This window comes from Condylura cristata, unplaced genomic scaffold (assembly GCF_000260355.1).
Source record: "Condylura cristata isolate star-nosed mole 26May11 unplaced genomic scaffold, ConCri1.0 scaffold00006, whole genome shotgun sequence".
Classification (NCBI taxonomy): Eukaryota; Metazoa; Chordata; class Mammalia; order Eulipotyphla; family Talpidae; genus Condylura; species Condylura cristata.
In genome coordinates this window covers 6,422,596-6,446,656 of record NW_004567107.1, presented here as the reverse complement: position 1 = coordinate 6,446,656, position 24,061 = coordinate 6,422,596, and the positions used below count along the sequence as shown (strand labels likewise).

At 47.3% G+C, this 24,061-nt stretch overlaps 1 protein-coding gene across 7 annotated transcripts in view; it reads left to right on the top strand.

Moving 5' to 3' along the window:
* The window catches only part of GAPVD1 (GTPase activating protein and VPS9 domains 1), a 38,094-nt gene extending 14,285 nt beyond the window's left edge, over window positions 1-23,809 (top strand). For 4 of the 7 annotated variants that reach the window (XM_004677333.2, XM_004677334.2, XM_012721438.1 and 1 more), the window contains 17 exons: window positions 607-780; window positions 2,853-2,993; window positions 4,343-4,477; window positions 4,948-5,067; window positions 6,027-6,104; window positions 6,230-6,600; window positions 8,292-8,379; window positions 9,313-9,393; window positions 12,668-12,790; window positions 13,812-13,941; window positions 14,636-14,745; window positions 14,950-15,109; window positions 16,219-16,406; window positions 16,858-17,071; window positions 18,314-18,386; window positions 19,270-19,467; window positions 20,031-23,809. In XM_004677333.2, coding sequence (XP_004677390.1) covers window positions 607-780; window positions 2,853-2,993; window positions 4,343-4,477; window positions 4,948-5,067; window positions 6,027-6,104; window positions 6,230-6,600; window positions 8,292-8,379; window positions 9,313-9,393; window positions 12,668-12,790; window positions 13,812-13,941; window positions 14,636-14,745; window positions 14,950-15,109; window positions 16,219-16,406; window positions 16,858-17,071; window positions 18,314-18,386; window positions 19,270-19,467; window positions 20,031-20,171 — 2,525 coding nt within the window. In that variant the 3' untranslated portion in view covers window positions 20,172-23,809. The remainder of the gene's footprint in view (window positions 1-606; window positions 781-2,852; window positions 2,994-4,342; window positions 4,478-4,947; window positions 5,068-6,026; window positions 6,105-6,229; window positions 6,601-8,291; window positions 8,380-9,312; window positions 9,394-12,667; window positions 12,791-13,811; window positions 13,942-14,635; window positions 14,746-14,949; window positions 15,110-16,218; window positions 16,407-16,857; window positions 17,072-18,313; window positions 18,387-19,269; window positions 19,468-20,030) is intronic. The other 3 variants (XM_012721441.1, XM_012721440.1, XM_012721439.1) reach the window with 1 other exon arrangement.
* The last annotated feature ends 252 nt before the right edge of the window (window positions 23,810-24,061 follow it).

Below are 24,061 nucleotides of genomic sequence, written 5' to 3'. Positions count from 1 at the left end.
AGTGCACGTCCCTGAGGAAATAACAGTGTTTTGAAACTGGGGGCTTGGGTTTGTTTTTTTTTTTTTTTTTTTTTTTAAAGATTTATTTATTTGTGCATACAGAACTGGGGCACAGGCCAGAGGCTCAGGGGCGGTGAGAGGCTTCACCAGAGACAGAGTGGGGAACAGAACAGGCAGATCTGAGGGGAGCAGCGGACGGGTCAGGAGAGGTCTGCCACGCCATGTGGTCTCCTCCGGGGCAGGCGGGAATCGAACTCATGCAGAAGCGGCTTTAGATTCTCAGTGCTGTGCTTTAACCCGCTGCGCCACCAGGGAGGGCCATTGGGTTTGTTGTTTTTAATAATAATATAGCTTATTTTTTACATCACATTGTGCCTTTTTCCATCTCAGTGGTCATCCCCTTGGGCTTCCCATCACCAAATCACCCATGTGCCATCACCATAGTCCAGTGCACTTCCCTTCCCCACTGTGAAACTGGGGGGGCTCAGTTTTTTAATGATCAAAAAAAATGAAACTTGAAGTTCAAATGCATAAAACTTCTTTAACTTGATTTCAAAATCATAGCTGTGCTGACATTTTTTACGTGGTTAATTTTGCTTTTGGTAGCTACCACACAAGATAATCTGGATGATAAACTGAGGAAGTTCGAAATTCGTGACATGATGGGACTGACCGATGATCGGGACATCTCAGAAACAGTGAGCGAGACCTGGAGCACGGATGTCCTGGGCAGTGATTTTGATCCTAACATTGACGAAGATCGATTACAAGAAATTGCAGGTAACTGCGATGTAATAAAGACAAGATTGCTGTTTAGGTACTGCTGTTCCCCTACCCTTTATGGGGGAGAACTTCCGATGTGTGAACGGGGCACTAACCAGGACACTAACTGTAAGTAACAAAGTGTTTGTGGTTTTTTTTACTGAAAATATAGTGTTTTCCATGTCCGTATTTAAGTCCCTCTATGCTCCCCCTCCAAAAAAAAGGTCTTTTGAATTAGCTTCTTAAGTCTTGTTTGCAGGCAGAGTGTGTTCTTAGTTTCTAATTAGCAAATTCTTCTTTTGCGACTAAATACCTTACATTAACACGAAAATCCTTGCAGATTAGAGCCATAAAATCCTTTGGAATAATTTGATAGAGAATCTCTAAAAATTGAATTTATTTTTGAAGGATTAACTAATTAGTTCACTTCCAGAGAACAGTTTTTTAACCTCAAGTTCGAGATATAATTAATATACATTAAGATTTTCCCTTTCTTAGGGCACTGTTCTACGAATTCTGAAAGATTCATGTAGTAGTCTTGTAATGCTTGTCTTCATTTTTTTTTTTTAAAGATTTACTTATTTATTCATATAGAATTGGGTACAGGCCAGAGATGTGGAGGGTGAGAAGATTCATCAGAGACAGAACGGGGAGCAGAACAGGCAGATCAACGAAGTACACTGCTGAGGGGAGCAGCGGGCGGGTCAGGAGAGGTCTGCCACGCCATGTGGAGCTCCTCCAGGGAAGGCGGGAATCGAACTCGTGGAAGTGGCTTAAGCTTCTTATGCTGTGCTTTAACCTGCTGCGCCACCAGGGAGGGTCCTCATTTTCTTTTTAAGTCATGGAACATTTCAAACAACATACAGGTGAGACTGATAGGAGCTGTGTGCCCATCACTGGCTTCAGCAGTTTACTTGTACAGGAATTGTTTCATCTCCTCTCTCGCTTGTTATTTTTAGTTTCCTCCTTTTATGTTTAGGCAAGTTCCAGGCATTCTCTGTGATGGTGCAGTGGCTGATAGCTTCATAGTGCTGCCCTTAAATACCTTGCGCCACCAGGGAGGGCCCTCATCTACCTTTAAAATGCAACTTTTGGGTCTCCCTGGTGGTGCAAGGAGTTCGTCTCAGCACTATGACGCTGTTGGCAGCCACTGTAGTATCATTTTGATCCCTGGCCAGGGAGCTGACCCACATGGCATAGCAGACCTCTCCTGTCTCCCTGCTGCTCCCCTCAGCAGTGTATTTCAGTGGATCTGCCTGTTCTACTCCCCACTTTGTCTCTGGTGAATTTTCTCATCAATCTCACCCCCACACACAGACACCTCTGGGCTGCACCCCAGCTTTTTTATGAATAATAAATAAAACAAAAATTTTTTAAAGTGCAAGTTTCACCAGTTACTTCTTTCAAAAAATTTTTAGGAGTTATTCTTTTGTTAGGCTTAATCAGAAATAGCAGAGCATTCTCAACTTGAGTGTATTTTATACACATGTACAGTAATGTTTAATTGTATTTTAAATAATATAAGTAGATTTTTTTAGCTAAATTGTTCTGATGACATAGTAGCATTTTTCCTGACAGTTGTATTTGAACAATAAGCTGCCTTTGCAGTTGACTTAGTCCTGTAGAAGAGATGCGTTTGTTCCTGCCAGTACATTTTATTGCTCTGCAAACGTGGCCGATATGCCAGAAGAAAAATATTTGGCTAGTAAAATTTTCTGTGATTAAATCTGGCTGAGTGTTTTAAATTTCTATGTAGCTATAAATTGTAGAAAACTATTAGGGTCACATGACATTTGATGGAAAAAACCCTAGGTGAAAGCTGATTAAAATGACTTGATCTAATGATGTGTATTTTCTCTATGGAGAGGCCAAGGTAAACAGGAGGAAACTGACGAAAAGAAGCTGTGTCATTGTGACCAAAATGGGGACTTGCATTTTTAGTGGTTACAGATTGAATTTATTTGTACTTGGCTTCCGTTTTGTGGGTAGTCTAGAGAAGATTTTGTTATCCTAATGTTTGGCTTTTTCCCTGTCACCACCCTTTCCCTAGGGCCTTTGCTAACCCTTTGCTCCCTCCCCACTGGCCACAGGTGCAGCAGCAGAGAACATGTTAGGCAGTTTGCTGTGCCTGCCAGGCTCAGGGTCAGTGCTTCTGGACCCCTGCACTGGCTCCACCATATCAGAGACGACAAGCGAAGCTTGGAGTGTGGAGGTATTGCCAAGTGACTCAGGTCAGTATGTTGTCATCATCTGCTTTTTGATTTGCATCGAAGTTTTAAATGTGTAAAGTCTCCTATTTCTGTGTTGTACACATCTTGCCAAATAGACATTCAGCAACTATGAGGCAATCATATTGCTAAGGATTGAAAAGGAACAGTTTAGGGCATTTTCTGTCCATTAAGAAAAATTGGTATGGGGCCCTTACTGGTGGCTCAGGGGGTTGGGTGTGAGCATGATGAAGCTGTTGGCAGCCACTATGACACAGGTTGGGTCCCTGGCCAGGGAGTGACCCACATGGCGCAGCAGACCTCTCCTGTCTCACCCACTGCTCCCCTTAGCAGTACATTTCAGTCAATCTGCCTGTTCTGCTCCCCACTCTATCTTTGGTGATCCTCTTACCCCCCCTCCCCACACCTCTGGCCTGTACCCCTCTTCTTGTGTGCATAAATAAACAAATACTTTGAAAAAGAAAAATTGCCTAGTCTAAGTTGGCAGGTGACGCCAGACTCTGTTCATTTACCTTGGACTCACCTGTTAGTAACTCATCAGGGTTCTGAGCGAGACACTGAGTTTACTATCTTCCGTACTCGACAGACTAAGTTTAGCTTCACAACTCAAACATTGAATGGTTAAATGCCTGGTAAGAGCGTTTCAATTTGTTCCAGGGAGAACTTGACTCCTTAAAAGATGTCTAGGGTATTTTTGAAATATGATGAAATTGAGACTCTGGTGTCCAGAAAATTATTTTGTGCAGGATTATTATAAATGTATGCGAAGTTTTTTGTACATTCAACTATGTATTACATTTCTGCTTTTTTACCCGATTATGACAATAAAACTTTGCCTTCAAGTAAATGTCACCTACAGAATGCAGATACAAGTTAACTATGTCTGAGTTACATTTTGTTTGATATGTTATGGACAATAATTAAATGATCCTGATAAGTGTTTTATAATATCAAAGCAGACATGCTAATCAGACATGTAATCTCTACAAAAGGAAGCAGTAGGACCAGCTCCTTCTCTGTTGAGTGTTCATAAGAGTTTTCAGAAGGTAGTTGATTTTAGGCTAAGCTACTTCATACTCTCTTGTTCACTTTACATTTCAGTCAACAGCTACTCTGAGATTAGTGAGCGGGAAGCAGTGTCATTGTGCACAATGAACAGGCCTATATAGGGTGATAATCATAAGAGTGACTTCTTTAACATACCTTTGACTTTGTTAGCTGACCCAGGCTCAGAAATCTATTTACAGGGATGTCATCCATTTCCCTGGTAGCTTCCTTCCTCTGGGTCACAAAGAAGCTGAAGTTGTGGTGAGTTCATCGGGTCACTAATTGACCTTGCGTCTTCTGTTTAGAGGCCCCAGATCTCAAGCAGGAGGAGCGTCTGCAGGAGCTGGAGAGCTGTTCTGGACTGGGCAGCACATCTGATGATACCGATGTCAGGGAGGTCAGTTCCCGCCCCAGCACACCAGGCCTCAGTGTTGTGTCGGGTATGTCTGTCTTGTTTTAAGGAATAAAAGGTGTGTCTCTACCACCTTGTTTATAAAGCTGATAACTAAGAGATATGTTTTATTTAAAGCTGGTCATTTCCAGGAAGCACAGTTATTTCTATGGGACTTTAAATCTATGAGAACATAATGTGTAGCTTTCGAGAGCCCTGCTGAAGCAATTGACAACCTATGTGTGTTCCCTTCGTAACTATTTGTTCTGGGTAGCCTGTGCTACTATCATTAACTATCACATGATAACTCTGATTATGTTGTATGCATCAAGGTAAACATGTCTAAACAGTAGTGCAATGAAGGTATAATACCAAGTAACTCACATGCATAAGAACTTGCATGAGAGAACTGGTCATAAACGTTTTGAGAATATTTATATTTCTCCAGACTTCATATACTTTTTGTGTGATTCTTTTGTTCTTCTTGCTGTTTATTTTTTACTAATTCTTTCTTTTAAGGCATAAGTGCAACCTCTGAGGATATTCCTAATAAGATAGAAGACCTGAGATCTGAGTGCAGCTCTGATTTTGGGGGCAAAGATTCTGTCACGAGTCCAGACATGGATGAAGTAACTCATGGTAAGAAGGGGAGATGAGACTGACTTGAAAACAGTCACACCTGAGGGTGAAAAAGGCAGTCTTACACATTGCTGGTGATACCATTATGGTACTGGGAGCATCATTTGGCAAAAAGTAATTAAGGTAGTAAAATTTGCACACACATTTGGTCCATTTTAGTGTACTATAGGAATTAGTCATAAGGAAATAGTTCCAGGTACAGAGATAGTCTTATGCAGAAGCTTATAAAACTTGTCATTAAAAGCCTACCAGATAGAAGGAATTGGAAAGACCAAATACTAGCAGTTTTGTTTTTTTTTTTAACATTACATTCTTATTTATTTAGTACAGAATTGGGTGCAGGCCAGAGGTGTGGGGTGAGAGGATTTACTGGAGACAGATCAGGGAGCAGAATAGGCAGATCTGCTGAAATGCACTGCTGACAGAAGCAGCGGGGAGACAGGAGAGGTCTCCTGCGTCCTGTGGGTCACTCCTGGCCGGGGATTGAACCAGTGCCACAGTGGCTGCGGAAGCTCACACAGCCATGTTTTAACCTGTTGCGCCACCAGGGAGGCTCCTCATCGTATTTTAGTAATACTCTTTTTATAGATATTAGTGCCCTATTTTTATCGGTGGAGGGAGGTAAGACTCAGGGCAAGTGTGACATTCAGAAAATTTTGATGGTTGGCATCTTCGGGCTCCGCGCTCTAGGCACAACTACATCGCCATGTGGACAGGCACGCGGTGGCGTGTGGACGCTAAACCACTGGAATGGAATTAAAATCTACATGCGTCTGTAAGACATATGCCAATTTGGAGTAATCAGAATTTGAAACTTACTAGGTTTCTTTCCTGATACTTCTCTTAGTTGGGCAAAAAGGGAAGACTGTGTGGATGAATGCTTGGACTTGTTTCGCGGTGTGGAAACCCGCTGAGCCATGAGTTCTGACTTGGCCTCACAGTCTGTCTGTCTGTCTTAGGTGCCCGCCAGCTGGCTGCTCCACCCTCTCAGCCAGATGCTCTGCTTGCCATGTTTGACCCGCTGTCTCCTCATGAAGGTAAGTCAGTCAGATGAACTTTTGGGCTTTGTCTTACACACAGAAGAACAAAATCAAAGCTCCTTGTTACCGCCTTTGCTAGACTGGTTGTGTCTCAGTAGCAAGCTGCTTTTCCTGTGTTCCAGGGGCTTCTGCTGTGGTGAGGCCCAAGGTTCACTATGCGAGGCCGTCACATCCACCACCGGATCCCCCCATCCTGGAAGGAGCCGTGGGAGGAAATGAAGCCCGACTGCCACACTTTGGTTCCCATGTTTTAACTCCGGCGGAAATGGAGGCCTTCAAGCAAAGGCATTCTTACCCTGAGCGATTAGTTCGCAGCCGGAGTTCTGACATCGTGTCTTCTGTGCGGCGGCCCATGAGTGACCCCAGCTGGAACCGACGTCCAGGGAATGAAGAGCGCGACCTCCCTTCAGGGGCAGCCATTGGTGCTACTTCCTTGGTGGCTGCCCCGCATTCCTCATCCTCATCCCCCAGTAAGGACTCCTCGAGAGGAGAGGTATGAACACGCGCCATGTCGGAGAGCTGGCCGCCTCCGGTCAGCGCTCGTATTGTCAGTCTGCTTCTCGCGTGGTTGGCCGCTGGCATGGAGTATATAGGTCTGGGATTAGACACGACTGAAGGTGCTTCGTCTGTCTAGCATGTCCTCAGCTGCCACCCGTCGGGAACCTGTGCTACCTTAGTTTTGCAGTCATGTGTCTTGCATTTTTACCACATTTGCTAAGCAGTTTTCTGTCTAATTTTATGTAAACCTCAGTTTCTTTCACCACCATAAAGTTCACTCTTTTCCCCTTTGTAATAATACATATTCTGTGTGTGTGTGTGTATCGAGGGGGGTTGCTTTGAAATTATGTACATTTTCTGTTTATCAGATTTTGAGTCTATCTACTTACTAACCATTACTTATTATGGTCTTGTTGTTCTCTATTTTAGTCAGTGTGTTTGCTACCATCACTTATTTTGAAGCCTGGTTGTGTCCAGTTCAGCCAAGGGAAGCCCCTTCAAGCTGGCTCCTGGATTCCTTTGATGTGCTGCTGATATTCTTTGAATATTACTGTGCTTTCTGACATGAAATGTTACTTGCTTTTATTGCACAGTCTGCCCTAGGCCTGGAAGCAGCCATTTCTCCAAGGAGACCTTGCTTCTTTTAGTTCTCAAATCAAGGTCTGCTCCTGTTCTCAGGTTTTGCTGCCTCTCACTTGATGGAGTTAGGGACTGGGTGTGTGAATTTGTGTACACACACTTACCCTTGTATTTATTCCTATGTTGTCTTTACATGCAGTGAAACAGGCTCTCAGCAGCACATTCCAATCAGCCTTAAAGCATCAGTGTGCATATCACTGTCCCTGTGTATGCTTGGAACTCCTGCCCGGTTGGGAGCGGCTGTACTGCTTATCACGCCTCATGTGTGTACTTGCTTCACGAGTTCCCCCATAGATCAGTGATGTCTCATCCCACTGTTAAAACTCCCTGGCGCAGATGCCCTCGTCTCTCACATTCACATGGACATCCTTTGAAAGGCCTTTCGAGTCTCAGTCTTGTAGATGAAAAATCAGATATAAATGCTTTGTCCAAGGTCTCATGATAACAAGGAAAGAAAGGGTTTAAGTCTCTGCCCTTTGACATGTTGTCTCAATGGTAACGCAACGTTGATGGTCAGAGCTAGGTTTCAGTTCTGGCTGTGCCGCATTCGCATTCGGACCATATTACTTTGAGGAAAAAGACGAGGTAACTTTTGTAGCTTTGTATTTGTTACATGTTTAAAGGACCAAACAGTATTTATTTCCTAAGGCTGCTGCGCTGTTTAAATGAGATAGCAGGTAGTCTGTCATCACACCTGGCACACAGTGTGAGTGTCATGATGGCACTACCGCACCCCCCTGAGACTTCATGCGTGGCATCTGCGCGTTCCTAATGCACATGCGTGCCTACTTTGTGTTAGGCGCCTCATTAAGCTTTCATTGACTAACAGTAATGAGAGAGCATTTACCCTCATGTGGATCATAGTCTACTTGAAAATTACTTCAAAAATATACTTCAGTGTTCCAAAAGTTACCTACACAGTAATAAGAACAGTTATGCTTTTGGCACAAGTAGTGATTTTTATATTTCACAGACTAACTGAAATCCTTTTCATAGTAATTTATCCTGCTACTGAATTCCAAATAAAGCATCAAACTTTTTCTACAGACTGAAGAACGCAAAGATAGCGATGATGAGAAATCAGACAGGAACAGACCTTGGTGGAGAAAACGTTTTGTTTCAGCCATGCCTAAAGGTAATTTTATAAAATACTAGAATGCTATGTAAGCAACAAAAAGCAGAGCCCTCAAATCTCTTTCAGAGAGCCAATATCTGAGGTCCTCTGTGAAACTTGCTGGGCCTAAATTTCTAGCTGTCCTGAGGGTGTAGAAACTATCACACAGATGAAACTAAGATGCTAAAGCAGAACTTTAAAAATGGACAGTTGTGTTTATTCTTTGCAGGAAGTGGTAGCATTTTCATAAATGGAAGTCACACAGGTCATGGTTGAGACTTTTGACAGGTATTGCTACTAATTGTGACAGGACACATCGGTATTTTTGGTAATGAAACATGAAAATTCATCCTTGACATTCCTGGGACAGACTTAAGCCTTTTATGTCTATGTTCATTGAGCATGTTTATGCTGAGATTATTATTGAGTGCTTATTTTGAAAGGCAGTTGTATAAAATTGTTGGCTTTTTTGTGACTAGTCTGGCATCACACCAGTACTCGCTGAGATCTGAGTTGGCAGAAGCATCTCTTCCTGAAAGGAGAGCGCACACAGGACCAAGCAGGGACCGCTGCCAGGGTCTCTGCGCGGCGCCGTGTGCTCGGGAGCCGGGCGCTGCTTCCACGCGTGCTCAGGCCCCGCGAGGAGGAGCAGACGATGAGCTCAGGGTGCTGGACGGCTGTTTGGAGGGAGATTAAGAGGCAGTGGTTTTCACTTGTTCCCAGCGCTTCCCGTTAAATCATTCTCCCTGTGACAGACGACCCCCAAGCAGACTCTGAAAGCTTCAGTGCTAGTTAAGAACTATTGCCAGTTGACACTTGGATTTCTTAGCTTTTAAACTTTTCAGCCTCCTTTCACTTAGAAATGTTGGCACACCAGTTAACTCCAAATGACTGCTGTCTTCCAAGTAGTGCAGTATGTTATATGTCACACTACTGACTTTATTTAATTTCCAGCTCCTATACCCTTTAGAAAGAAAGAAAAACAAGAAAAAGACAAAGATGATCTGGGGCCTGACAGATTCTCAACACTCACAGGTTTGTAGCTCCATGGACTTCCTGGCTCCTTCATTCCCAGAGCACATATTTCATAACACTTACCTTGGGTGCCATGAGCGCTGCCTTTCTAGAAGAGTGTGTCTGTGTGTGTACAGTGGGGAGTATGTTCTCATAGCTCTGTGGTTTCCGGTTGGCGGCCACAGCGAATCTCAGTGTGCTCTTCCTGCAGACGCCACCACCATCATCATCCTCATTATCATAACTTCTGTTTATGATCCTGAGCCTCTGGGCTTAGCCTCCAGCTCAGCACCCTAGAGAGTTGAGGACACTTAGTGCCTTTTAGGAAGGTGTGGTGACGGTTTAGTGCTGTGCATGCCATATCTTGGATTGTTGATTGACTAGTTTTCTCTAACACTGATCATTAATAAATTGATTTCTAAATTTATTTACATCTGTAGTCCTTGATTATTCAGGGTCACAGTGAAATTCTGTTTTTACCTAATCATTGCCTTTTTTCTGATAAAGTGTTCAAGCAATATCTTAAGTTTATAAACGTTACCAATTTTTTACAGCTTGATTCATTTTAACATTGCTATCTGGCTCAAGGGAAATACTAGGGTGTGGGTTCTGACCTTACTCAGCATTTGTATTTTGCAGCTGTTTTTTGGCGCATTATGAGAGCAACCTAAAAGGAAAGTCTGAGCATAGGCAGTGTACATGACCCACCCTTGAGGTCGACGCTCTGTATTGTCCCCTGTGACTATAGAGCACCTAGAGGGAAATTAATCTCTCGCCTCTCTTTTCTTATTTGGGCTTTAAATTATACTATCCTACTAAGTCAAAAAGAAAATTTTTACTAAAAAATGGGATAGGTTTCAAAAGAACATCCTCCTTCAAAGAGCTCAGCATAGTAAAGGTAGAATCCCATTTCAGTACACATTCTGCTGTCCAGTTGTACATCTTTAGATAACATTTATTTCCAAGCCCTGGGGGACACCTGCATTATTTTTGTGGCTACTTTCTGGAATAAAGGTTTTGCACAGCAGGAGATGTGCCTCCGGCTCTTGGCTTCCTGCTGAGGAACATTAAAGCCTACCTTATTCCATCAGCAAACACTTGTTGAACATCTGACTCACGCCAGGCACTGTGCTAAGTGTTGTGGGAAGTGTGTCAAGGCACCCAGGAGTCCTGTGCTCCCGGAGGAGGTGGGAAGGCGTCCTCTGGGCTCCAAGCGGACGTGGCCTTCCCGGGTTCTCAGTTTAGAATGCCGTTTGTGTTGGCCGAGGGAAACACTCTTAATGAACTGTCAAGAGCTTTTTGGAGAAGTTATAAGTCAGTTACTTTTTTACTTTTGTTTGGGCGGTGCATTGTTTTTGGTTCTTGGTATTGAGACTAGAAGCTAAGGAAAGTTTTTTTCTAAACTGTTTCATTTTGTATTTGATTCAGGCAATGTAGCGTCCCACCTGGTGCACATGTTTCTACCCAGTCCTAATTAATGACCCATGGAAATTTTTCATTAAAAACGTTAAAACCGTTCTGAAAGTTTTTAAGTTGAGTCCATAAACCTGCCACCCTATTTCTTCTCTCATGTTCTCTCAGTGTTTACATATTTGATTGAACATGACTGCATGATTGCAGTAGAGTATGTATGCGGCTTTGTGTTCTTCTCTTACCACAGAATTCACCAGCCCTCTCCCACTTTCTAGACATAGTTGTGTCTTACTCATTTTAATTGGCCATAAGATAATGTGATGATTTTCATGTAGTGGGAACATTCTCTTGCTCTCAGATATTTAAATTATATCTATATTTTTACATGAAAGTATACTCACAGCTTCATATGTAGATCATTTTTTGTTTTCATTTTTATGGGGTAAAAACTTTAAGAACGTCCTTAGTACAGTGTTGAAGGTTAGCAGCAACATACGGCTTTTAATCATGTTTGACAGATTTCCTGGTTCCTTTTCCGGAGCTGTCAGCAGCACTCACAGCCAGTAGCGGCAAGCACTTCCCTTCCAGGGAAGGTTTGGTGATTAGGAGATTTTTAGCAATTTACATTTTGAAGAACATCAGATTTGATTGGGACTGTCTCATCGTGCATTATAGCAGAAAGATTAAATCACCTTGGAAATCCTTTCTACAGATTACAGCAATTTTACAGAGACACAAATTCTAAATATCTTTTATATGGAAACAGAAGGGCCTCAGAGTGTATTAACCTCTCCATACCTTGACTTCCTCTTCTGTAGAATAGGGGTGATAACAATAGTTATGTCCTTATTGGGGTGTTGTGAGGATTAAGCAAGGTAATTCAGATGAGATGCTTAGCACAGTTCCTGATGCTTGACAAGTGCTCAATGAATGGTAGCAGCTGTGTGTGCGTGTGCACACACTACCACACTCTACCACCTAGTGATTTTTGTGTGCATTCAGAATTTTTAAAAATGGGATTCTACCAGGATACGGTCTTTTAGAGTTACCTGCTTGGCCTAATTCTACCTCAGGAGTTTGCATTAACTTCTTCCCATAGACCCACAGCAATTCTTTGCTCTGAGAGCTGTTAATTGGTGACTGTGCCATCTTAGACTTAGGAAGCCATTGTGACGGCCTGGGCTGGATCACAGGGGAATGGTGCTGTAGTATCGGCGCTGTGGTTGTGATAAGATTTTCCTCTGGGCACCCCTGGAACAGTTCCAGCACCCCAGCCGTGTCTCGATTCTGCAGGCGTGCCTCTGACACTGCAGGCCCTGACACACAGGCGTGTGCTTCCAGCTGCGCCAGTCGCGTTTAGACTTCCTGAGCTGAAACCTGAACTTTTCACCATGTGGTGTAGAGAGAGAAATTCATGAGGGAAGACTGAATGAAGGCATTTTTCCTGTTAAAAAGAGTTTAATTCTAAGTTTGAATACTTTTTCCCTGCAGCACGGAGCTGTCTGAGTAAATGAAGTCTGCATAGAAAATGCACTGTGGGAGCTTCTGTTAGCATGAATTGCTCATAACAGTGATCGGAGGGTGCAAACACCCTAGAAACCCATCATCCATTTAGTCTGCACTGAACTTTTTGATACTGTCATGCAGAATTCTGGCGATGATGCGAAAGTGGAGCTAATCCCCCAATGTTGTGCTTTGGCAAGGCTCTTGGGCCTAGAAATGCGCTGAGTAGGCAGCTGCATGGTGCCTCTTAACACTGAGATATGTGCTCTTTTTAAGTCTCACCTCCTAATCCGCCTTTGGGATTATGCTACTGGTGTCGTACTAACAGCAGCGCCTCCAAAAGTCAGGGGCTGACTCTCTCCCTCTCCTTTCCCCACAGATGACCCCGGCCCTAGACTCAGTGCACAAGCCCAGGTGGCTGAGGACATCCTGGACAAATACAGGAACGCCATTAAGAGGAGCAGCCCCGGGGAAGGAGCGATGGCAAACTATGAGAGTTCAGGTGGGTATCAAGACAGGATTGCGCGGTGGTGGGGGCAGCGGCGACATGAGCAGTCTGATTCAAAGCGCCCTTCCATGGCTGCTTCTGAGGAGCTGTCAGAAGGCTGTAGTGCAACGCCCCAGGCCGTTGAGGGAAACAGAACTACAGAAAAGCACAAGTAGGGGTGGAGTTCCTCCCACAACTGGCAGTGTGAGTTGGTTTGAGGGGGGCGGGAAGGGGAGCCCGAGAGGTGGGTTTGGAGGGAGAACTTCCCATACTTTCTTTATTGAAAAGTTTAAAAATAGAATAGTGTAAGTGAAAGAATAACATAATGGATGTCCATGGAGCCTTTCCCTAGACTTAATTAACATTTTTTTTCCCCTTGAAACATTTGAAATGTTCCCCTGAGAATAGGACTGTTTTCCCTAGGTCATCACAATATCTTTAGTACACTAAGCTTTTTTTTTATTATTCTTTTTAATTTTATTTATGCACACATTCTCTAAATTGACTAATTGAATAGATAGACGCTGAGGGCCGCGGCTCGGTCCTCGCTGCTGTTTGCGTGCTTCCCCGAGGCAGGGGCTGCGCGCGGGCTCTTCTCTGCCTGGGCAGGAGCCCAGGTCTGTCACGCAGGTGTGTTGAGGGAGAATGATCCCAAGGCCTCTTTTAGTTCTGTGGTCCAGTGATTGCAGAGTATTAACCTTACTCCGTTTGGGTCAGTGAATCAGCATAAGCCACTGTCTGGAAGGCCTCATGTGGCGACCACCTGGAGGAGGCGGAAGCACGTGCTCCTGGAACACAGTGTCACCTCGTGGAAAGGAGAGAAAAAGAAAGCGGGAACATTCTTTTAAACACCTGTTCTCTTGATACTTGGTGCTGTCGATAACTTGTTTTAAATGTTTGGAGCATTTTCCTCTTTCTTGTCAAAAAGTTCTTCTTGAAAAGCACAGTGTTCATTTGTTGTTGCTCGAATTCCTGGTGGTGCCAGAATATTCCCAACTAACTTGCCTCTGCCCCTGGGGCGGTGGCTTTTGTCTAGAGGTCACCGGTGACAGCGAGAGTGCGCACGGCTCCCCTCGGGACGAAGCCCTGCAGAACATCTCAGCCGACGACCTCCCCGACTCTGCGAGCCAGGCTGCCCACCCCCAGGACTCCGCCTTCTCCTACAGGTATTTCTTGGGACTTCGAGCTTCTGGAGTTGGGCGTCTCGTCACCATTGCCATGATGAGATAGAAGTGTACAAGGCAAAGAGAGTTTTAAAAAAGGTCGGGCCCTCCCTGGTGGTGCAGTGGAGCCCAGGCCTGTGCTCTGAGGTGTTGCAATTCCTTTCTCTGAATAGGATTTGAACTTCTGGCCCCACAGTACCAGAAAGAGCTGCGGGCACCAGCATATACAGGAATCCTGAAGGCCCCTCAGCACCCAGAGCTTCCTGCTGAGGAGGACAGCCTACAGCAGGGCACTTGCTGCGGGGCAGGGAGGGCAGTGTAGGCTCAACACAGAAACACTTGAAGCAGAGCAGTAGAGAAGGCTTCCTGTCCGGGAGCTCGTCTGGTGAAGGCCTTGAGTGCACCTCAGCACGGCGCCCTTGCCTTCCTCACGTGCCAGCGGGAGCCGGCGCAGGACGAAGTGAAGGAGTGGCTCTCCCAGCAGCCTGGTCCTTCCCCAGAGCAGCCTCGCAGCTCTGCTCCCTGGGCGACTAGACAGCCTGTTCTGTGGTGTGACGTGTCTATAAGTCACACATCATTTTGGTACACCACTTGGATGTCTGAGTCAGTCCTGGGGTAGCACACTAGTTTCCATAGTAAATACAACATCTGACCCCATAGGATAAAGAGATTAATATATGCTCAACTTACTCCTCAGAGATGCAAAGAAGAAACTGAGGCTTGCCCTTTGCTCTGCCGATTCTGTCGCGTTCCCAGTGCTGACCCACTCGACAAGGAATGGCTTACCAGACCACACAGACCCAGAGGGTGAGTTGCAGTGGCTGCGGCAGCGCAGTGCATCTGCTGAGCGTCACTGCGGGGGTGGTGACGGCTGGCCCGCCGCGTGCTCTCTGACTGGGCGGCGCACAGCTGCCCCCGGCCGCGCCCACCGCCAGGCAGGAGGGGCGCGTGGTGCTTGTGCGAGCCCTGGCGACTCGGAATGGTAAGGGGTTCTTGTTTTTGTTTGTCTAGACAATGAAATTGTGTGCTTCTTAAAAGTTCAAATAGCTGAAGCAATTAATTTACAAGATAAGAACCTAATGGCTCAGCTTCAAGAGACGATGCGCTGCGTGTGCCGCTTCGATAACAGGACTTGCAGGAAGCTGCTGGCGTCCATCGCCGAGGACTACAGGTAACGTGTCCGCCTGCCCCCAGCCTGCCAATGGCAGGGGAGAGCCTCTCGACTTTCTGCCAAGTGTCCGCTGGGCTCACTGGTCGTGCACTGCTCAGGTGGATACGTCACCCGGAAGTAGTCCTGGCCGGCCGCTCTGCTGTAGCGGGGTGTGCGTTTCTTGAGCGTTTCCTAACAGCAGCTTTAGCACAGAGGTGCCAGTGCTGTGAGGCCAGGGGAGCTGGGGTGACACAGGCCGGTTTTTAGGGTGGTAGGGAACACCGCTTCCCCGAAGCGGCCGTGGCCTAGGAATTGCTTCCAGTTGCCCTCTGCCCTCCCTTGCCAGCAGCTGTGGAGAAAAATGTCGCTGAGATGCTGCAAGTGAAGAGACCTTGGAGCCTGGGAAGTGGGGGTGCTGATAGCGGTCAGACTAAGTAGCTGATTGGTAGATGTTAATGACCCAGTGGTGCAGTAACCTAAACTTTGTTGCTCTTTTAGTCTTTTGAAGCAGTCAACTCCCTGCTAAGTGTCAGGGCCTGGCAGTGGGAGGGCCTGTCCCCCCATGAAGTGGACCAGGGAGGCACGGGGGCTGGGAGACCAGCAGTGAGTTTGCTCACGGATTGTTCTGCTCAGCCCAGGGTGTTCTTCGTAGAAGTTGCTGTTCTACTCTGAGGTGGCCACAGGATTAGTGCCCAGAATGGTTATTTACAGCCAGACCTGCTAAATGTAACCGGAATTTTTTATTTTTTAAGATTGATTTATTCATGCATACAGAACTGGGGTACAGGCCAGAGGTGCAAGGGCGGTGAGATGGAGTGGGGAGCAGAACAGGCTGGTCTGACTGAAATACACTGCTGAGGGGAGCAGCGGGCGGGTCAGGAGAGGTCTGCCGTGCCATGTGGGTCACCTCCAGGGCAGGGATCAAACTCATGCTGCAGTGGCTTTAGCTTCTCAGTGCTTTGCTTTAACCCGCTGTGCCACCAGGGAGGGCCCCTGGAATTTAATATGAAGTAAAACTTCATACTAGTAAGTCAAGAAGTAAAACTTTCCTTTGAAATACAAAGTAGGACGCTTAGTGTGCGAGACCATATGCGTGTCTGCGGCTGTCCTGCAAAGGTCTTTCCTTTTAGGAAAAGGGCCCCCTATATTGCTTACCTCACGCGTTGCCGGCAAGGGCTGCAGACCACGCAGGCCCACCTGGAAAGGCTGCTGCAGCGGGTGCTCCGGGACAAGGAGGTGGCCAACCGCTACTTCACCACCGTCTGCGTGAGGCTGCTGCTCGAGAGCAAGGAGAAGAAGATCAGGGAGTTCATTCAAGGTGACTGCGACCTTGACATTCAGCAGCTGCCCAGTGGCCTAGCTGGGAAGATGCGGAGCTCGGACCTGCGCGGGTGTTGCGCACCTGAAGCCGGCCTCCGTGCTCGGCCGCTTGCGGGACTCTTAACCGGGGAACGGTGTCGAATCGATGCATTACTTGTATTCTAGATGAGCCAGCTACAGTTTATAAAAAACTGAGAAAACTGGCAAGATTTTTCAATCCACCCAGTTTTCAGCAGTACATTCTGTTACAGCAAAGCCTTTGCTCTTAAACTTTTATCTATTTCTTGGCCTTTTTCCTGATTTCGATAATACTCTAGGATAAACCACACTGGGCCCTCTGGCTTTGCGAGCGTAGTAGCTGCAGAGCGAGTGGTTAAAGTGACGGCTGTGATTTCCCCTAAAAGTTACTCAGATACTGTATTTTAAAAGTTATTCTTTTCGCATTGGAGACTTTCAGAAACTCACAGCGGCTGACGATAAAACTGCGCAGGTGGAAGACTTCCTGCAGTTCCTTTACGGGGCGATGGCCCAGGATGTCATCTGGCAGAACGCCAGCGAGGAGCAGCTGCAGGACGCCCAGCTGGCCATCGAGCGGAGCGTGATGAATCGGATTTTCAAGCTCGCGTTCTACCCGAACCAGGACGGGGACATTCTTCGCGACCAGTGAGTCCGCCTCTGTCTAGTGCCTGTGGCGGCGCGGAGGGCCCTCAGCTGGCCCCGTGCTGTAGACGGGCTTTCCCTGAGACAAGGGCCTGGCAGCTAAGGCCAGGCCGCCACTCCCGGTCTGCACCTTTGGCGTTCGCAGGATGTGCCGAGTCGCCTGGGGCGAGTCGCGAGCCTTTGTGGCAGGCCTTGCTGTTGACTTGCTCCCCTCTCGCTGCCTGCCCTCCCTAAGCCTCCGATCTTGAGCGCCACTTCTTGGGGGGACCCTTCCTGCCGACACTCCCGTTAGGACTCGCTCAGGCCTGTGTGGCAAGAGCTCCCTTTCCCATCCCGGCCTGCCTCTCTCCTGCTCGCATGCAGGGCCCTCAGCCACCCAGACCCTGGCGCCTTGTGCTGGGTGGGGCCTGTTTTCCCGCCACAACACAGTTTTTGGCTTCTGGCATGGGGTAATGAGTGGAGCCTTCAGACTGTATGTACTGCAGCGAGCCAGCTGAAGCAGATTATTTCTGCCCTCTCCTCCGGGGATCTCTGCAGGTTTACCCAGAGGAGCACTGACAGAGTGTTCTGGGAAGAATGCTAGAATCCAGGAGAACTGAGCTTAGCCTCAGCTGCTAATCCCTGGGGACCCTTTGGCAAATCCTTCACCTTTGCAGGCCTGACTGCCTTCTTCTGAGATGCGGGTTGAGTGGCTTCACCTAAGCATCTCTGATCTTCAGTTTCTGGCTTTTGTGCCTTCTTCTCTTGTCCGGGTTACTGAGCAGTGTGCAGGGAGCTACTGGGTGAAGGGCTCCCCCACTTTCTCCCTGGGAAACAGCCGTAGTCCTGATCTGGGGAAAGAAGGGTTTCTCTGCCTTTCCTCTGCTCTGTCCACATGTCCTAAGTGTGATCCTTTTTATGTCTTGCTGCTTATTTTGCAGTTTTAAATTTTGCATAGAACTGGGGTACAGGCCAGAGGTGCGGGGATGAGTGGGGGTGAGAGGATTCACCAGAGAAAGAACAGGGAGCACAACTGCTGAGGGAGAGGTGTGCTGTGCCATATGTGGTCAGCTCCCTGGCTGGGGATCGCACTCCGGCTATCGCGGTGAGAGCGCCGAGGCTTACCCTAGGCCCCGGGAGGCCCCACTGTCAGTCTTTACAAGACAGACTGCTTAGAGCTGCCAGATAGCCTTTTCTCCACTGTGATCTTTATCTAGAGAGAAATCTGAAATACATATTTACATATGTGTTTTGGGGGGTTTTCAGGGTTCTTCATGAACATATCCAGAGATTGTCCAAAGTTGTGACTGCAAATCACAGAGCCCTGCAGATACCAGAGGTGAGACAGGTTTATATCGCATTGGGTGTGTGTGTGGGGGTAACCCAAACTGCCAAAGGTGTGTCATCAGTTCTTCAAGAAAACTAAGTGTAATGTCTTGCCAACGCCAGTTACAGCCACACGATCTCAAAGGTCCTTCCGAGGACTAAAATCCCCGGCGTGGAGGGGACGTCGGTAGCGGGAGTGGGAGAGCCAGCTCCGAGGAGCCCCGCCAGCGGCACGCGGCCTCTGCTCCGGCCCTGCTGCTCGGCCTGCAGCCAGGTCCCCTAGAGGGACAGGTCCCCTAGAGGGAGGCCAGGCCCGCGTCAGAGTGTGGAGACAGCTGTGCCAGGAGAGGACTTGGGGTCCCAGTGTGACCCGAAAGCCGTCTGCAGTTACTCACCCCGCCTTCCTCCCGGTCAGACAGCTCTTTTAAAATGGGGACCGTTAGGTACTTGAACTTCCTGGTTGTTTTACAAAATTCTCTTCAGTGGGATGTTAATTCGCATACTTTTTTAAATTGCCCGATTTTCCGAAACATTTCTAGAACGACAGCAGTAAAGACACATGCTAGTTTTTCAATTATTTTCCTTTAAAAGTAGCTTGCTCAGGTTCTGGAACCAGCAACTCCATGTGGAGAAGTTCCCTCCTAGCTGCTTAGGAAACATAACTGTTTGAAATGTATGACTTCTAGATTCGGGGAATGTATGCCCTTTGCTCTGCTAGTGGACATCTTGGTCGCTGTACTTGAAAAGGCAAAGCCCGTGACCCAAAAGTCTAAAAGTCAAACTTTGACCTTAAGTGAAGTGGAGGGAGCCGGAGCGTAGTTTTGCTGCGGGAGGGGCGGCAGCTGCCCTGGCCCCGCGTGGCCTGGCAGGAGGCTGCAGCCTGTGGTCCCTCGCAGGTCTACCTCCGGGAGGCCCCGTGGCCGTCCGCACAGTCCGAAATCAGGACCATCAGCGCTTACAAGACCCCGCGGGACAAGGTGCGGTGCATCCTGAGGATGTGCTGCACCATCATGAACCTCCTGAGCCTGGCCAACGAGGACTCCGTCCCGGGCGCCGACGACTTCGTGCCCGTCCTGGTCTTCGTGTTGATAAAGGTGAGCCCCTCGCTGCCGCTCCCGGAGCTGGTCTGGGCCGGCGTCACGCGGGGACCTGCCCTCTGTTGAGTCTCAGGCTCCTGTAGCCAGGAAGCCAGCCTCTTTGCAGAAGGAAGGGCAGGGGTGGCTGGACACGCGCAGCCTTCACAGCCGGGCCTGGACCTCTCGGCGGGGCTCGGTGGGTAGTTGCTGAGCGAGGCAGGAGCGCACGGGGCACGTCCTTTTTACTGTGTTCTGCCGTCTCCCTTCACGTTGAGTTCTCCACAGGCCTGTCGCTGCCTACAGCGTCGCCCCCCTCAGGGTCTGATCCCAGCACGAGCCGTCATCTCGCTGCTGGGTTCGTTCAACGGGCTACACGCGTGCTCGGGCCGTGCGCTCCAGGCGCGCAGCGCCTGACGGCCTCGCCGCTGACCGCCGCTCCCCAGGGCGACAGCTGGGGCTGAACGTCACTTCCAGAGAGTAGCTGGGTGTTGCTTTCAGGACTGGCCCAGGCCTCTGACAGGGAAACGCGTGAAGATGTGGTGTGTCTTAGCGATTGACGCTGAGGATTTCCCCTCTCCCAGGCAAACCCGCCCTGTCTGCTGTCCACTGTTCAGTACATCAGCAGCTTTTACGCCGGCTGTCTGTCCGGAGAGGAGTCCTACTGGTGGATGCAGTTCACGGCGGCCGTGGAGTTCATCAAGACCATCGATGACCGAAAGTGAGCGGCCGAGGCCAGCCTGGCGCAGACTGTCAGGCGATGACTCTGAGGAGGCGTGCCAGCTGCCTGAGGCTGACGATTGTCTTGTATGATATTGTACAGCATCCAGACATTTTAAAGCAGACCTTTACTGAGCAGATTAATGAGCTGACACGCAGGGCTCTCTCCCTGGGCTCCTCCCCTTTGTAAGTTGCATACTCTGTTACTTTCTTGTCCCCAACTAGAGAATAGTACGGCAGGAGGGACCACATTTTTCAGGTATTTTGAAATATTAAAAAACAAAATGAAATCTCCTAGAAGATTCCTACATCTCCATTCATGGCTACCCTTCTTTTATTTGAGAGGGGAGCATAGGCCTCTTTTCAGATGCTGTCTTACCTTTTGCATCAAATAGAAGGAAAATACCAGTTGCACTGAGGATAGTAATGTGGTGACATTCGTGGCATTATCTATAAATACACTCACCTAAACGGAAAAGCTGAGAAGGAAATGTAAATATAATATATATTTATATTTGATGTAATATGGACATCTTCAGATTCTAATAAACAAGGACTGTTGCTGAGTAGGCTGTGATGTACCCTCTTGTGAAATGGTTTCCTTGACAAAATTTAAGCTGAGCTTAAAAGCAGAAAACAAAAAAAGTACTCAACTATCTATTAAAGTGTGGCGCAGTGTTGGCTTTTCCGGGTGTGGCGTGTGGGTCCGGGCGCCGGTGCCTCGGGGCGCGTCCTGGCCTCGCAGCCGCCGCTCGCGGGGTGTCTGGCCGCGCCGGAGCGGGCTACCCTGGCTCGGTCCGGTCAGGCAGGGGAGGGCGAGTAGGCGGCGAAGTTTCCCTGTGGTGCCCCTGCCCAGGACACTCGGCACCGCGCAGAAACCCCAAACTGAACTTACAGACTGGCCATTGTAATATATTTTTGATGATGATTCACATTGAATGCACAGACTGGAATTCAGTGAATGTCATTTTTTACAAAAACTAATTTGTATTGTCTGCTCTAGTGATACAAGTTTTACTAGTGATAAACTATTTTAATCAACCATACTATTCTTATGGGGGAAATCTATTTTGGCAGGTTTCTGTGCCTTTATTTCTCTCTTCTGGAAAAGAAAGGACGTCTCAGTATTTTTGGTTTGATTGTATGCTGACCGTTAATCAGGGCTGGGTTTTGGTGTCTGGGCGGCTGCCACGGAGCCACACCAAAGCGTCAAGCACAAGTCTCGAACACAGGTCATCGCCGACCGGCGTCACTTTGTATGTTTCCTCAAGATGTCCCGCTGCTTTCACAAGCTCGGTCCCGTCCTCGGAGCCCCTTGCTGCCGGCAGCCTCGCGGCCTTCTTAAGGGAGCTGTGAGCAGCAGCCGTGAGCAGCAGCCGTGAGCAGCTGCAGACTGGCAGTTTTGCCCTCTCTCCGAGCTACCTGCGCCCCACCGTGCCTAAAGAAGCCGGTTCCTTGTCTCCACCTCCTCCCGTTCATTTCTTTCAATAAACTGTAACAATAAGTTGCATAGGAGTGTGGAATGTGGCTTCTGCCTTTTAGGGAGAGAGAAAAATTAAGCCACTACTACAGAATATGCGTTTGAATGTTTGGTCGAGAAATCTGCTTGTAACTGTCAAACACACCTAGGTACTAGAAGTCAAACATAAATAGAGCACAGGACAGACAGACTGGCTAACGTGAGATCTGAGCCTAAGAGGGAGTCCATCTACTTCAGCATTTGACTCAATAAATACTAAATCAGTAGAAGACTTGGAATAATTGAAGGTCATTGTGTCGGGATCTATCTGACAAGTCAATGAGAAAATGTTTTTCTCCATGATGGTTGCTAAATTATCCATGTTATCACTATGAGAATAAATATGAAGATGTGAACATTGAAGAAGGCTCTTTTCTGTGGTGAAGGTGGTGAGTTTGGGGTCCAGGGGTACCCCAGAGGCAGAAACTGGTGAGGGTGAGCCCCAGAGATGGAGATGGGTGTGTGGGTGTTGACTCAGGTGCTGACAGAGAAGCACAGCCCAGCTGTTCAGGGCGCAGCCAGGTTTCCTCTGGAGACCAGACCCAGAGCGAGGGACACTTTGGCATCAGCCACTGGTTTGCCCTCACAGTGCCAAGCCCCGTGTAGCAGTTGGGCGGGCACAGGACAGGCGTAACTCGATTTTCTCTTTCATGAAAGAGGAATCGTCGTTTTCCTCATGTTATGTGTTCTGACTGCACTCCCAGTACTGACTTGACATGAAGGTTTAGTGCAAAGTGCAAAATCACCACGGGAAACCTTCGGTGTGTGGAATGGGTTAAGGATAGTGTTGAATGGGGAGACAGTGGCTCAGTTAACTGACATCTGTAGAATGAACTTTGCTGATGAAAAAATAAATTTGTACTTTGTATTAATATTCTGCTTCTGCAGAAAGTTAGCAGCAATACAGATTCAAGATTGTTTTGCCTTGTAAAATTATTTTTTAAAACTCATTTGGTAGAAAACACTTTATTTCACTGTCACATTTCAGCCACAGTGTGCTTTCCTTTAAAAAAAAAAAAAAAGCCTGCATATGAAAACCTTTTTAGACAGATTTGAGTCATTGTAGTGAGAGAATTAGACATCGTGAGGGCTGGAAATAGATGCATGGGTTTTCTTTTCCAGTTTCCTGGAAGTCTTCATGTACGTGCCATAGACACAGCTGCTCAAAGTGTGTGAGTGAGAGAGTGGGAGCCCCCAGGCCCCCTGGCACGAGACTCCTGGCTGTGGGGTCTGTAGCTGTGGCGATGTGACTCGCCCCACACCCCCCAGCCTTGAGAACCCCAGCTGAAGGTCAACTAAGTGTGTTTAACAGGTGAAGTTCTAACAGTTCCTTTCTCTTGATGTGCCTGGGTAGGGAAGGCAGGGTGGGGACACATTTGCTCCAAATTACTAGTGGACCACAGAAGTGATTGAAATGTGGTGGCATCAGCACCATCTGTGTGTCCTAGGCAGCGTCTGCCTGCCTCTCCATTCCTTATTTCTTTAAGAAGTCTATATATTTGCTCTCTCTTTTTTTTTCCTCTAATGAGTTTATTCTGCATGTAATTGCCAAAATTGGGGAATGGGGAAGGTGTACGGGAATCAAAAACAAGCTTCTTGAAACTCAGAAGTTGTAGTAAGTACATGAAAAGGAATGAGAATTTTGAGATGCTTTGAATGCCCAGATGCTTGAGAACATTGCCAGATTAATAATACGTTTTAGAATGTAGGTTACCCAGGAGGTAGGAGGCCCGGGGATGGCTTCATGCTCTCAAGGACGCTTGGAAGTGCAGGTGTACTTTCTCGTTAAGGTGGCTGCCACGTCCCAGAGGCCTTTGCACTCAGCAAAGGGTGATTCAAGATTAAGGAAGGCCTCTGCACTCGGTAGGGGCAGACAGTGTGTGCAGGCCACGCGCCTTACGAACTCACCTCTGCTGAGTTGATGCTGTCGTGTCTATGTGTTCTTGTGTTTCATGTGTATGAAAAACTTTGTATTGCCTCTCTTCTTGAAGCTGAAAAATACCTTATGTAAGTCTCAGTAATGAGCTTGCACCATCTTGTATACATTCAGGAAACCTGTCTTCTAATGTCATTACTAATGTATGGTATTCTATAAAGCTGATTAAAAAGGGAGAGCAATATTGCACTGGGTTTTACGTTTCCAGTCATCTGTTTTGTATTCGGAAGCTTTTCTGAACATGTTTGGGCTTTCCAGTTATTACTGATAATCTCCATGTGAATTCACACTGGTCTTTGTCATCTGAGCATGAAAGGACATTTGTTGGGTACAGCACAGAAAGGAACTAGACTGTCCCAGCTGTTAACAACAGGATGGTGAATTTTTTTTTTATTACAAAGTTTATTTTTACATCATTTTGCACATTTTTTTTTCCATCT